Source organism: Schistocerca americana, chromosome 3 (genome assembly GCF_021461395.2).
Source record: "Schistocerca americana isolate TAMUIC-IGC-003095 chromosome 3, iqSchAmer2.1, whole genome shotgun sequence".
Taxonomy (NCBI): Eukaryota; Metazoa; Arthropoda; class Insecta; order Orthoptera; family Acrididae; genus Schistocerca; species Schistocerca americana.
Window position 1 is genome coordinate 617,434,784 of NC_060121.1, and position 12,340 is coordinate 617,447,123.

The following is a 12,340-nucleotide window of genomic DNA, read 5'->3' on the forward strand; positions in this document are numbered from 1 at the left end:
TACTTTCGGCTTCCAGTTTTTGTGCAAAACTATCGCTTTTTCTTTGAGAATTGGCCCGGATATTGGAGTTTCTTTCCTTCTTTCTTGACAAAACCACATCCACAGTGCGTTATCAAGCAGTTCAAGTTTAGACTTTTTTAATGTTTTGCGATTCTTCAGAGTGTTTTCACCATCAATCGTAACTGTATAGAATTCAATGTCTTTTCGATTCTTCCTTCAATCCTTAATTATCGTAACACCTACATTCAGTTCCTTTGCAATTTTTTGGAGCGATTCTCCTTCGTCCAGTCTATGTAGCACTGCTAATTTTTCATTAAGTGAAAGAGTTACGTGTTTACGTTTGAATCCAGTCATGTTGAAAAACACACAACTGTACACACACAATGAATCTGCAGTAATAAGTACTGTAGCGAACACTGAATAAAGCAAACAACGACGTTTTTTAATCCCAACAAAGGATGAAACTGCGCAATAACGTACAGTATAACAATATGCACAGCAACAGACACCGCAACAATGGCCCGATAGGCGTCCAGTCAGTGACAAGTCGGCACAGGCTCGCGAGCCTGAGCATGGCCGTACTAACTGGAGTGACGGACCATCCAAGGTCGGATTAGAGCGGTTCTACTGTATTGTTGTATCCAGTTTCGACCTGCTTATCCATTCACCATCAGACAATCTAGCTCATTAGTATATGTAATATCTTTAGAATCCTTGAGTGGATTACTAATAGTCAAATATGCTCCAGCAGACAGTTGTTTCTACTGATAATTGTTTCGTGGTACGATACGTGAATCTGGAGAGTAATTTTTGGTTTCTACACAAGACAGCATAGAACACAGGGAAGCAATATAAGTCGTATTAACAAGGACTGGATACGTTCTAGACTGCATACAAACTACAAGTTTAGTACGTACAATTAAACGTATCCTAATATGATACGCACGTATGTTCTAAAACGTCATGTGGCAGTTGGTTGTTTTCATGATCGGGTCATAAAGAAGACTTAAAGAAACTGTGGAGTAAACAAAACGAAAGGCGAAAGATGTTATCTTCTGCCTTGCTCTGTGTTGTCGGCGACCTTGCCACAAGACTTATTTTCCTGCTTACGGCCTGCTCGCGATTAAGTGCCGTGATTTTACGTCCTTCAACAGTTCACGAGCACGAAGCGTACAAGACGTTCCTTGAGTCCAGACAGGATTGCGTTCTCTAAAGATAAATGATATACCTTTATAATCGACACATCAGGCGAAGCACAGAGGACGTGAAAAACATGCTAGCGCAACAAAAGAGGGCATTCCTCGGCAAGAGAAGTCCACTAATATCAAACATGAGAATTAGGTAGAGGAAGTGAACATGAACTTCGCAAAAACAGGAAAAGATGCAAATAGAAGTGTTTGAAATGTGTTACAGTTCAAATGGCTCTTAGCACTATGAGACTTAACATCTATGGTCATCAGTCCCCTAGAACTTAGAACTACTTAAGCCTAACTAACCTAAAGACATCACACAACACCCAGCCATCACGAGGCAGAGAAAATCTCTGACCCCGCCGGGAATCGAACCAGGGAACCCGGGCGTGGGAAGCGAGAACGCTACCGCACGACCACGAGATGCGGGCTGTGTTACAGTAATATGTGGAAAATTATGTGCACTGATAAGAAACGAAGAAGTCCTCCGCTGAATCGACGAACAAAGGAATATGTTTAATTAGAGGAAGGCGCGTGAGAGAGAAGTTTCATTGGACACTGGTGCGCAAAACTTTAGAACGAAAGAGGCTCACAGCGGGGTAGCACAGCTAGTTGAAACTTCGACCATACATACAAATGACTGCTGCACCATAGCAAAGAAAGTAACTGAAATAAATACGCAGTGAGACTAATAAGAACGATCCTTCTACTCAAAAATAGTAATTTCATTGAAGTCAACGTGATTTATAATGGTCTTTAACACTGCAACACGCTCCCACACTGCCCACACGATTGGAAAGGAGTTCTTGGGGTAAGGTGGTCCATGCCTCCACCAGTGCGGTTGACAACCTCCGGATGGTAGTTGATAAATGTGAACGTGCTGCAGTATGTCTTCCCAACCCACCCCAGAAGCGATCGAGGGACTGGCCAGGCTTGTTCTTTCGCCGAATAACCTCTCGATCCAGGAGCTTCTCCACGTGCATTCTTCGATGTTGGCGCACCCTGTACATCCTCCCAGGGTCGGATGCACCCCTGAAAAGACGCACATGTGGAAGGAGTATTGTGTCACAATAACGTTGACCGATGAATGTACCGTGATCAAGGACTTGGAGATCAGCACATTCGTGCAAAATTTGTCATCCCACAACATAACACCTGGGCCACCAAAACGATTACGTCTGACAGTGGTCCTGGGTGCAATGAGTGTTCGTACCTCTCATAAGGACACCGAAGAAATCACTAATCAGATTGAATCTGCTCTCGTCTGAGAAAAGCACGTGACCCCACTCCTAGTAGGTCAAGCCTCTATGCTCTTCGTACCATTGCGAATGTGTCAACGGAGCAGAACGCTTGGTCTTTGGTTAAAGAGACTATCCTCGCACAGTCGCAGTGCCACATTTCACTGTGGAGAGTGAGACTGCGTGCCTTACAGTCCTGATAACTGTTGTTGCAACTCCATCTGCGTTTGATGTGGCTTTTACACTATATAGCTGTTATCCGTTCCTGTAGTATAGTGTAGTCGAACGCTTTCTCTCCTTCTGTCAGCAGTACCTCCGGTTCGGAACGCTCCACATGCACGAGAAACAATGCTGTAAGATATACCAAACTCATGGGTTATATTTGTCACACTTCGTCCTTCTTCCAGTGTGCTAAAGATTCTTCCCGACATGAAGTCATCCAAATGTCACCGCGCCGTGTTGTGCTGAAGACTATCGCCACTGTGCATCGTAACTGCTCGCTGATTGACACACTCTCTCTTTTCCATTTCCTTCAACTGCCTCATGTTGCGGGGCGAGCCCCATTCGTCGCTACACTGATGCTGACCTCACGCCATGTCACGTCCAGGTTTCTGTGTACGACTGGGAGACCACTGACAACATGCTCCTCACTTTCATTCATTCCCACCGCGTATTTAAAACGTTATGGTACTTTATATATCTCAACAGTTTTGCAGAGCAGTATTCTGTAGAGAACCTCAAAGGGAGAGATCCCTGGCGAGGACAGAGATTTGAATATAGCCAACAACTGAGGACGTACAGGTTGAGATGAAGAGGTTGGTGGAGGAAAGGAAATCATTAAGGACCAAATCAAACCAGTCAGGAGAACAATGAAGAAAGGGGAGTGAAATCCGTCGCTTACCAACAGAAATCGATAATATAAACTGGAAACCTTATAAATCCTGTGTCCACCCATAGATAACGAGATCGTTTTGGACATCACAACAAAGGAGGAAGGTAAAAAAAGGCACACGCAGTGTCGTAGTTTACAAGGGCGTTCAATAAGTAACGCAACACATTCTTTGCTGGAAGCCGGTTGGTTTTATTCAGGATCCCAGTAGAACTATTTCCGTTGCGACGGCCCAGCCTTACACCACCTTACTGCTCGCATGATCCCGTTCTACTGTTCGACGTCGGAGCCAACGTCTTGCTGCATCGTTAATCTCCACACCATCCACGTATTGCTTCCCGCATTCCTCATTGGGCCAAACAGATGGAAATGGGAAGGTGTGTAGTGTGGATGACGAAGAACAGTCCAGTGAAGTTTTGTGAGCTCCTCTCGGGTGCACGGCCTTCTCTAGGGCACTGCATAGTAATGGAGGAGGAGGATTTCATTTTCGTTTCTGTGGCGAAGCACACGTTGAAGAACTTCAGTTTCATACGGGTAGCACAATACATTTCAAAGTTGATCAGTTCATCGTTGTACAGTGAGGGAGGACATCAAACACAATAACACTTTCAGATTTCAGCATATCCATCCTTGCTAAGTAGGAGAATAGGACCACAGCCAATATGATTATTGAAATTTTAGACACTACTGTCAGCTGTAATTTCATTATCAGTTTACTGACAACTGGTTTCGACGATACACCGTATCATCACACCCTCTGAGTATGTAGTGGCTGAATTTTCCCGAAAAACAGCAGTCAGGAAGTCCCAATTGAAAATAACCGGCACCACCTCTTCAGCTCTTGTAGAAAGAACCACACACGAGGATATCGCAAACAGAAGTTTGTTGAAAATCATAATTACCCCTTCAGAGTCCCAGAAGACCGTCACCATGACAGATGTCCCTCGTTGCTCTTTATGGACTCCTGTTAGGCGGCGAGGAACCCATCTGGTGGGCGAGTGTGTCAGCACTACAAACAGAGACGTCCAGTTGAGCAGCGAATGGTTTAACTGCGATCCGCCGATCACCTCGAAAGATTGTCTGCACGTTCCAACATTGCACGAGTCACAGCTGTGTGCGACCGGCCGGCAAACGGGAGATCGGATAGACTTCGGCTACCTTGTTGCGATGGTAGGCGATTCGCCCAACGACTGACCGTGGTTTTTATTCACTGCCAGGTATACATACACATTGTGCAAGCGCCTATGAATATCTACGATGCTCTGTTTTTTCGTCAAAAGAAACTCAGTTACAACTCTCAGCTTGAGCGCACGTCCGTTAAAGACGCCATTTTGAAGGCTACGTATAGCGGCACCACCAGTCGGAACGATGTGACATCATGGAGGCTAAAGATTGCGCATGTTTCGAGCCGAAATTGGTCGCGAAAAAAGATGTTGCATTAATTGTTGAACGCCGCTCGTATTTCTTTTCATTTTTGACAATCCTGCTTGGAAACAAACCAGCTTCACAGTTGTCTCAAATCTTGCCGGAATGCATTTCTCAAGACACTTGTTTCCTCATTTACAAACATTTCCGTTTAAGATCATGATCAGGTAAAAACTCGTATGGAACGAATCTTTAGGTGACAGTTGTAGTATGTTTCACACAAAAGTCACTGGTGGCTCGTTAACACACTTTCTCAGTTATCCCGCAAAAATCTCGTTTCCTTGGTCCAAATTTCCTGAAATGATTTGCTTCTGTTATAGTATACTTCCACCCACGTCAGTTTTCACTCTTAATTATGATGCAATCCGTATAAACTTCGACGGTAGAACATAATGGCATAAGTTCACATCGTTATTCCATAAGCTCAGTAAACACAGTAGGTACACGCAAAAGAGTCTTTAGCCATCCATAATATATCCTCCGTCACTATTAACAACAGTCTGGCAGCGCCGGGATAACTTTTCGATTCCGTGGCTGTAGAAATCAGGTGGTTTTTTAGGCGAAGAATTGATCGAGCCATGTTTGGAGCGCATTCTCATCCGGGAAGTTCGTTCCTTGAAGGTCGTTGATCAGAGAGCGGACAAGGTGAAAATATGAGGGCGCAAGATCAGGTGAATAGGGTGGGTGCGGAATGACTTCCCAATTCAGCTCATGTATGGCGTTTTTTACCAACCTAGCAGAATGTGCGCGGGCGTTGTCGTGGATCGGCATTACTTAGCGTCTTCCAGGACGTTTCTCTTGGATTGCGTCTACAAGAAGTCTCAGTTGTTGACAAGGAATGTCAGGAGAGATCGTTACACCTCGGAGGGGCAATTCGTAGTACACCACACCGTCACTGTGCCACCAGATGCACAACATTATCTCTTCTAGATGCGCGCTGCTTTGTTTGGGCCTAACCATTCCTTTCTTTTCCTTAGGATAGAACTATTTCCCATCATCAGTAAGGATACAGGATAGGAATCATCGGTGTTGTTCACGAGTCAATTGATGATGAGCAAGCAGAGATGCACATATGGCCACCCGCAGATTTTAGTGATTTTGGCTGTACCCAAACACCCGATTTTTTGAACCATTCCCATTACATGCAAATACGGTACGATGGTGGAATGATCACGGTTCACCACATTTGTCAGTTCTTGCGTACACTGACGTCGAACATTGTGGATTAATGCATTTAAACGAAGTAAATCAAACATTTGGTTGCCGTTATCTGTATCGCGACATTGCTGCTCACGTTGGTCGAGATCTAAATACTGTTAGCAGAATATGGAATCGGTGGGTTAAGGAGGGTAATACGGAACGCCGTGCTGGATCCCAACTGCCTCGTATCACTAGCAGTCGAGATGACAGGCATCTTATCCGCAAGGCTGTAACGGATCGTGCAGCCACGTCTCGATCCCTGAGTCAACAGATGGAAACGTTTGCAAGACAACAACCATCTGCACGAACAGTTCGACGACGTTTGCAACGGCATGGACTATCAGCTCGGACACCATGGCTGCGGTTACCCTTGACGCTGCATCACAGACAGGAGCGCCTGCGATGGTGTACTCAACGACGAACCTGGGTGCACGAATGGCAAAGCGTCATTTTTTCGGATGAATCCAGGTTCTGTTTACAGCATCATGATGGTCGCATCCGTGTTTGGCGACATCGCGCTGAACGCGCATTGGAAGCCTGTATTCGTCATCGCCATACTGGCGTATCACCCGGCGTGATCGTACGGGGGTGCCATTGGTTACACGTCTCGGTCACCTCTTGTTCGCACTGACGACATTTTGAACAGTGGACGTTACATTTCAGATGTGTTACGACCCGTGGCTCTACCCTTCATTCGATCGCTGCGAAACCCTACATTTTAGCAGGATAATGCACGACTGCATGTTGTATGTCCTGTACGGGCATTTCTGGATACAGAAAATGTTCGACTGCTGCCCCGGCCAGCACATTTTCCAGATCTCTCACCAATTGAAAACGTCTGGTCAATGGTGGCCGAGCAACTGGCTCGTCACAATACGCCAGTCACTACTCTTGATGAACTGTGGTATCATGTTGAAGCTGCATGAGCAGCTGTACCTGTAGGCGCCATCCAAGCTCTGTTTAACTCAAAGCCCTGGCTATCAAGGCCGTTATTACGGGCATAGGTGGTTGTTCTGGGTACTGATTTCTCAGGATCTATGCACCCAAATTGCGTGAAAATGTAATGACATGTCAGTTCTAGTATAATATATTTGTCCAATGAATACCCGTTTATCATCTGCATTTCTTCTTGGTGTAGAAATTTTAATGGCCAGTAGGGTAATATGTAAACGCGAATAGTATTACTGAACTACGAATAAAATGTGACAATCAATAAATAAACCCATAGCAACCGGAATACCAACACGCGAAACAAAAACGCTACCAACTTATGCACCAAACTTACGTTCTGGGACGGACACATACTTAATAGAGTGAATCGTCTCCATTACACGAAGGCGTCCCATTATTTTATCCCAATACCGAGTGCCGCATTTACCTGCCGGTATCCGACGTAGTTGAAGGTGAAGATGCAGACGTAGGTGAAGAGGAAGGTGGCGGCGCCCAGGATGGCGCTGTAGATGAGGAACTGCCGGACACCGTGCAGGAAGACACGAACCGCCACGTCGGGCACCTGGTCGCCCGCGGCCGTCGCGTTGGCCAGCGCCGACCCGAAGTCCACCATGACGCCCGTCAGGTCTCCAAACAGCAGGTTGCTGAGGGGCATGCCCACGCCGGCGCCCACCGCCCCCACCACCCCGAGGGCCAGCAGCCAGCGCTCCCATGCGGTCGAGAAGCGGAACTAGACAAGAAGCGAGGCGGGAACATTAGGGGTTACCGCCACGTCGACGGTGGGGTTAGGTGCTGTAAAACATTTCAGTTGCTAGCATGTATATACTAGGTACTACTCCTATACTCCGATTTAAAGTGTTTGATAGCTGACAGCCAGTGAGTTGGATTGCTCCTAGCATCAATGCAGCAACGGGAGCTCTCGCGTTGTCGACAAGAGAAAACTTAGCTAAGGCCCTGCTTTCACGGTCTGGTCGCACTAATGTGACTACCGATTATTTTCGACCTCAACATGCACTAATCTCGCACAGAGAGGAGTGGCAACACTAGCAGTGGAGGGCATATAACGCGTGTCTGGGGGACGTCGAGAAAGGTGTAGTCCCTAGAATTAAATTTTCACTCTACAGCGGAGTGTGGGCTGATATGAAACTTCCTGGCAGATTAAAACTGTGTGCCGGACCGAGACTCGAACTCGGGACCTTTGCCTTTCGCGGGCAAGTGCTGTGAGGACGGGGCGTGAGTCGTGCTTGGGTAGCTCAGTTGGTAGAGCACTTGCCCACGAAAGGTAAAGGTCCCGAGTTCGAGTCTCGGTCCGGTAGACAGTTTTAATCTGCCAGGAAGTTTCAAAGGTGTAGTCGTTGTAATACGGTAACGGAGCGATTTACCTGACGTCCAAAAGGGTCCAATGGTGGAAGAATTTTCGGAACGACTATGTCTGTAAACTGTTCGTTTGCCCCCACGTTTAAAGTATACAGTACTTGGCAAAGTGGGGCTATCCAAAACCTGCACGGAGGCAACTGTGATGCACCACGGGCCATAGGTGACAGGGGTAAATGACGAATGTGGAGATGTGTACGGACGAATAGACGTGCAACCTGTTGGGCAGCTGACTGCCCAGATGAAACACAGGGCTACCAAGTGTCTCCTCAACAAACTTTCAGCGACCGTAGCTGCGTATGAATCTCCGCGGCATGCCCCTGGTTCATGCACCCGTGATGAGAACTGTTCATCGGCAAGGAATGCTGCAATTTGGGCAGCAGTACCGCATCTGAATCTCCACTGAGTGGCAGCAGGCGGCCTTTTCAGATGACAGGTGTCGTTGGAGTGCACGGCATAAAACGTCTGAAGGCCAATACACTACAACAATCGTCGGAAAGATCCCGGCCGGAGAAGGGAGCGTTTTGGGCTGGGAAGTGTTTTCCTGGCATGCCCTGTTTGATCTCGTCGTTCTGTAACTCGCAATGGATCAACACAATTATGCACTTATCGCTGGTAACCACGTTCACATCTACAAGCAGTTTGTTTTTCCTCAGCTTGATGGCGTCTACCAGCAGAACTACGCAACGTCTGACATAGTTCACAATGTATGTGCGTGGTTCGAAGAGCACCAGGATGACTTTATTGTACTCTCCTGGCGTCCAAATTCCGCAGATTTAAACCTAATCGAAAATCTGTGGGGTGACCTTGGTCGGGCTGTTCGCGTCACGGGGGCTCAAAAGAGAAACGTAGCGCAGCCGGCCATGCCACTGGAGTTGGCGTGGTTCCGTATCCCTGTTAGTACCTTCCAGAACCTCACTGACTCTTCCTGCACGTCTCGCTCTGTAAAAGTTATTTAGGTTTTTGACAGGTGGTCTCATTACCGTAACTGACAGCGTATAATTAAAAGCACAATTTTGCTTTCTTATAGCAGCTGCGGAGATACGTAAACATACTTGATTTTGAGATTTTTTTTACGTGATCCTTGTTCAAGACAGAGACTGTAAAGCGATTATCTATCACTTTGGAGAGGCAAACGTTGGCTGGTACTTAGAGACAGTGCTTGTCGTAACTTCGGAACTTAAGTGTCACAATCCATCTAATTTAAATAGGGCTGTAGCTTGGTACACCAACAACTTACAAGTGTATCGGCCCCATCGTTAATACTGTATTACTCTCTTAGCATCAGTTTATTTTGGGGAATTCAAATAATCAAAACTTTAAAAAAATGAGAGAATAGTATAAGTACGAAATGAAGAAACACTATAAATATTGGTCAAAGTCGACTTGGGAGAGAGTCAGCTTGAGTTCCAGAGAAATATAGGAAATGGTGAGGCAATACTAATCCTAAGGGTTATCTTATAAGATAGACTGCAAAAAGATAAACCTTTTCCAAGTGCACGTGCCGCCACCACTAAGGGAGGCGCGACGCCGGTTAGGAAGCACTAGTAGCCCTGGTGTATTGTCTGGGAGGAGGCGGCCGCCAGACAGGCGTCGTGTGTGCTTTCTCTGACGGCCATAGTGCTTGCATCTGGGGGGGGGGGGGGGGGGAGAGGTTATTGAGTAATGAAAGACGACGGAAATGTGTCGCGACTTTTTCACACCCACTAACAACGACAATGCCTGCAGAATTGCAAAGAAATGAGCCCTTCAGGAGTCCTGAATTCCGAATAATGCTGAAGTTGGAATAAGAAGAGGCCATTCTGCAGGTTGAGAGTCGGCGCCAGCAGCCACCCAGCTGGTGGCAAGTTGATTGAGGTTGTTCATTTTCGCTAAGAAGCAGTAAAAGCATCTACCACTGATTAACATAAATAAATTCTGGAGTGGGATAATAGAGCTCACCTTTGCGTAGTTGGAGGAGAAAGCCTTTTGTGACCGGAACTGGAAGACGGGCAGTGGTAATCATATGCTGCCTGTTTCTCACTCCCCCCGCACCTCCCTAGCGTAAAAGTACCCTCTGTTGGCTAATAACATTAAAACTGAGTTTGGGGGTAGATCGCTACATTGTGAGAACCTATCTGATTGGTCATCGGTCAGGAGAACCGTTGTTGGTTGGTTGGTTGGTTTTGGGGAAGGAGACCAGACAGCGAGGTCATCGGTCTCATCGGATTAGGGAAGGATGGGGAAGGAAGTCGGCCGTGCCCTTTCAAAGGAACCATCCCGGCATTTGCCTGGAGCGATTTAGGGAAATCACGGAAAACCTAAATCAGGATGGCCGGACGCGGGATTGAACCGTCGTCCTCCCGAATGCGAGTCCAGTGTCTAACCACTGCGCAGAACCGTTGTCATTGGCGATCAAAATAATGCTCAAGGCTCACACAGTAAAAGAAAAAGTTCACCTCTTGCTGGCATCTTTATACAGAACATTTCTGTCGTGGACTTGACAGGGGAGACATCCGCCGAGACAGGGGCTCTGATTCCAGGCTTTGTGATAGAGCAGCCTCTGATGCAGCAGAAAGGACTTGGAGTTTTCCAGGCACCACTGCAGCTACTCGTGAGCACCGTATGTGCTCTAAGTATGATGAGCAACAGCAGCATTCACCAACCGAGGCGTTGGAGACACACAAGGACTTCAGACTGAAGTCAGGAATTTTCCTTTTTTGCTGCAAGTAGGCTTGTTAGTAATCAAGGCTCAACATGAACTCAATCAAGGCGGCAAGTGCATGCATGACTCATTCCGCTGTTCTTTCTTTACTTCTTAACTGACAACTGGCAATCGCTCTGCGGCTTCCGCGAACGTAGCTACTTGATTCTAACTTGGTCACCCCAGATCGATGATGCGACCTCTCCCAAGGTTTTGTTGGTTAAAGTCAGTTGTAACTTGTCTTCACACTTCATGAACGTAACTGTTCATAGTTATTTATGCCTTTGTGAGTAACTTGAAATCCAAACGACTTCTAATAAATAGGGCCTTACTTACAGTGTCCATCGTTTCTTTCAGTAGTCTAATGAATCCCCTATCTTTATCACGATTTTGAGTTACAGCACCCATGTTCCATGTATGTTAGGCTCACGCCTTTAAAATTTAATTCACAAAATTACCCATTGTATAACACCTGTAATTAGATTTACACGACTCCGTGTGGAACGATCTGCTTATCAGTACGGTCACCATTTCTCAGCTTCAACAAAGGAAATTACAGTTCTGGAACAATAAATAGAGTCTCTGAGATTTTCTGATGAAACTACAATTACGTAAGAGAGAACAAAAGAGGTTACAAAATGAATATGAACAAAAAAAAAAAAAAGGCCGGCAAATCAAGCCAGCTGGTAAAGAGGGAACTAGATTAGACAATAGTACGCTGCGAGTAGTTGAAAAGTATTGCTATTTGGGCAGCAAAATGCTAAAAATGGGCGGATTAAAGAAGATACAAAATGCACGCTGGTACCAGCAAGAAATTCGTTTCAGAGGAACAGAAATTTTTGTCGTCGAATATAAATTTAAATGTTACAACATACTTTTGAAGACATTTGTCAGGAACGTAGCCTTGTACAGATGACTGTAAACAATTCAGGAGAGAACAGAAGACTTTGAATTATTGAACTACAGAAGAGTACTGAAGATAGGATTGGTAAAGAATTGAGGAGAAACGAAATTGATGGTGCAAATTGAATAAAAGCACAGATCTGTTGACAGAAGACGTCGTAAGGCATTGAGGAATAATCAGTTTGGTAATGGACGGGTGAATTTTGGACGGACACCAGAGCTAGACCAACGTAAGCAGGTTCAAGTGGAGGATAGTTGCAATTGTCATACAGAGATGAAGGAGCTTATGAAGGATAGGGTAGGGTGGAAAACGATGTTAAACACGTATAGGTCAATCCGACAGCTGCTAAGGCATTCAAGAATAAACCTGGCGCTGGAGGAGCAATAGAGGAGAAAACTGGTACAAGCAGAACAGGTGTAGGAGACCCCAAACACATTACAATAGATTAGGAGTATAGTTGGTATAGACAGATGAGAAAAGTTTTCA

General features: G+C 46.0%; 1 protein-coding gene across 1 annotated transcript in view; it reads right to left on the minus strand.

Annotated features, from left to right (window-relative positions):
- LOC124606965 (ATP-dependent translocase ABCB1-like) overlaps positions 1-12,340 on the minus strand; it is a 174,829-nt gene that overhangs the window by 127,187 nt on the left and 35,302 nt on the right. Inside the window, exon 5 of the mRNA XM_047139102.1 lies at positions 7,321-7,623. Within this exon, the coding sequence (XP_046995058.1) occupies positions 7,321-7,623 (303 nt within the window). The remainder of the gene's footprint in view (positions 1-7,320; positions 7,624-12,340) is intronic.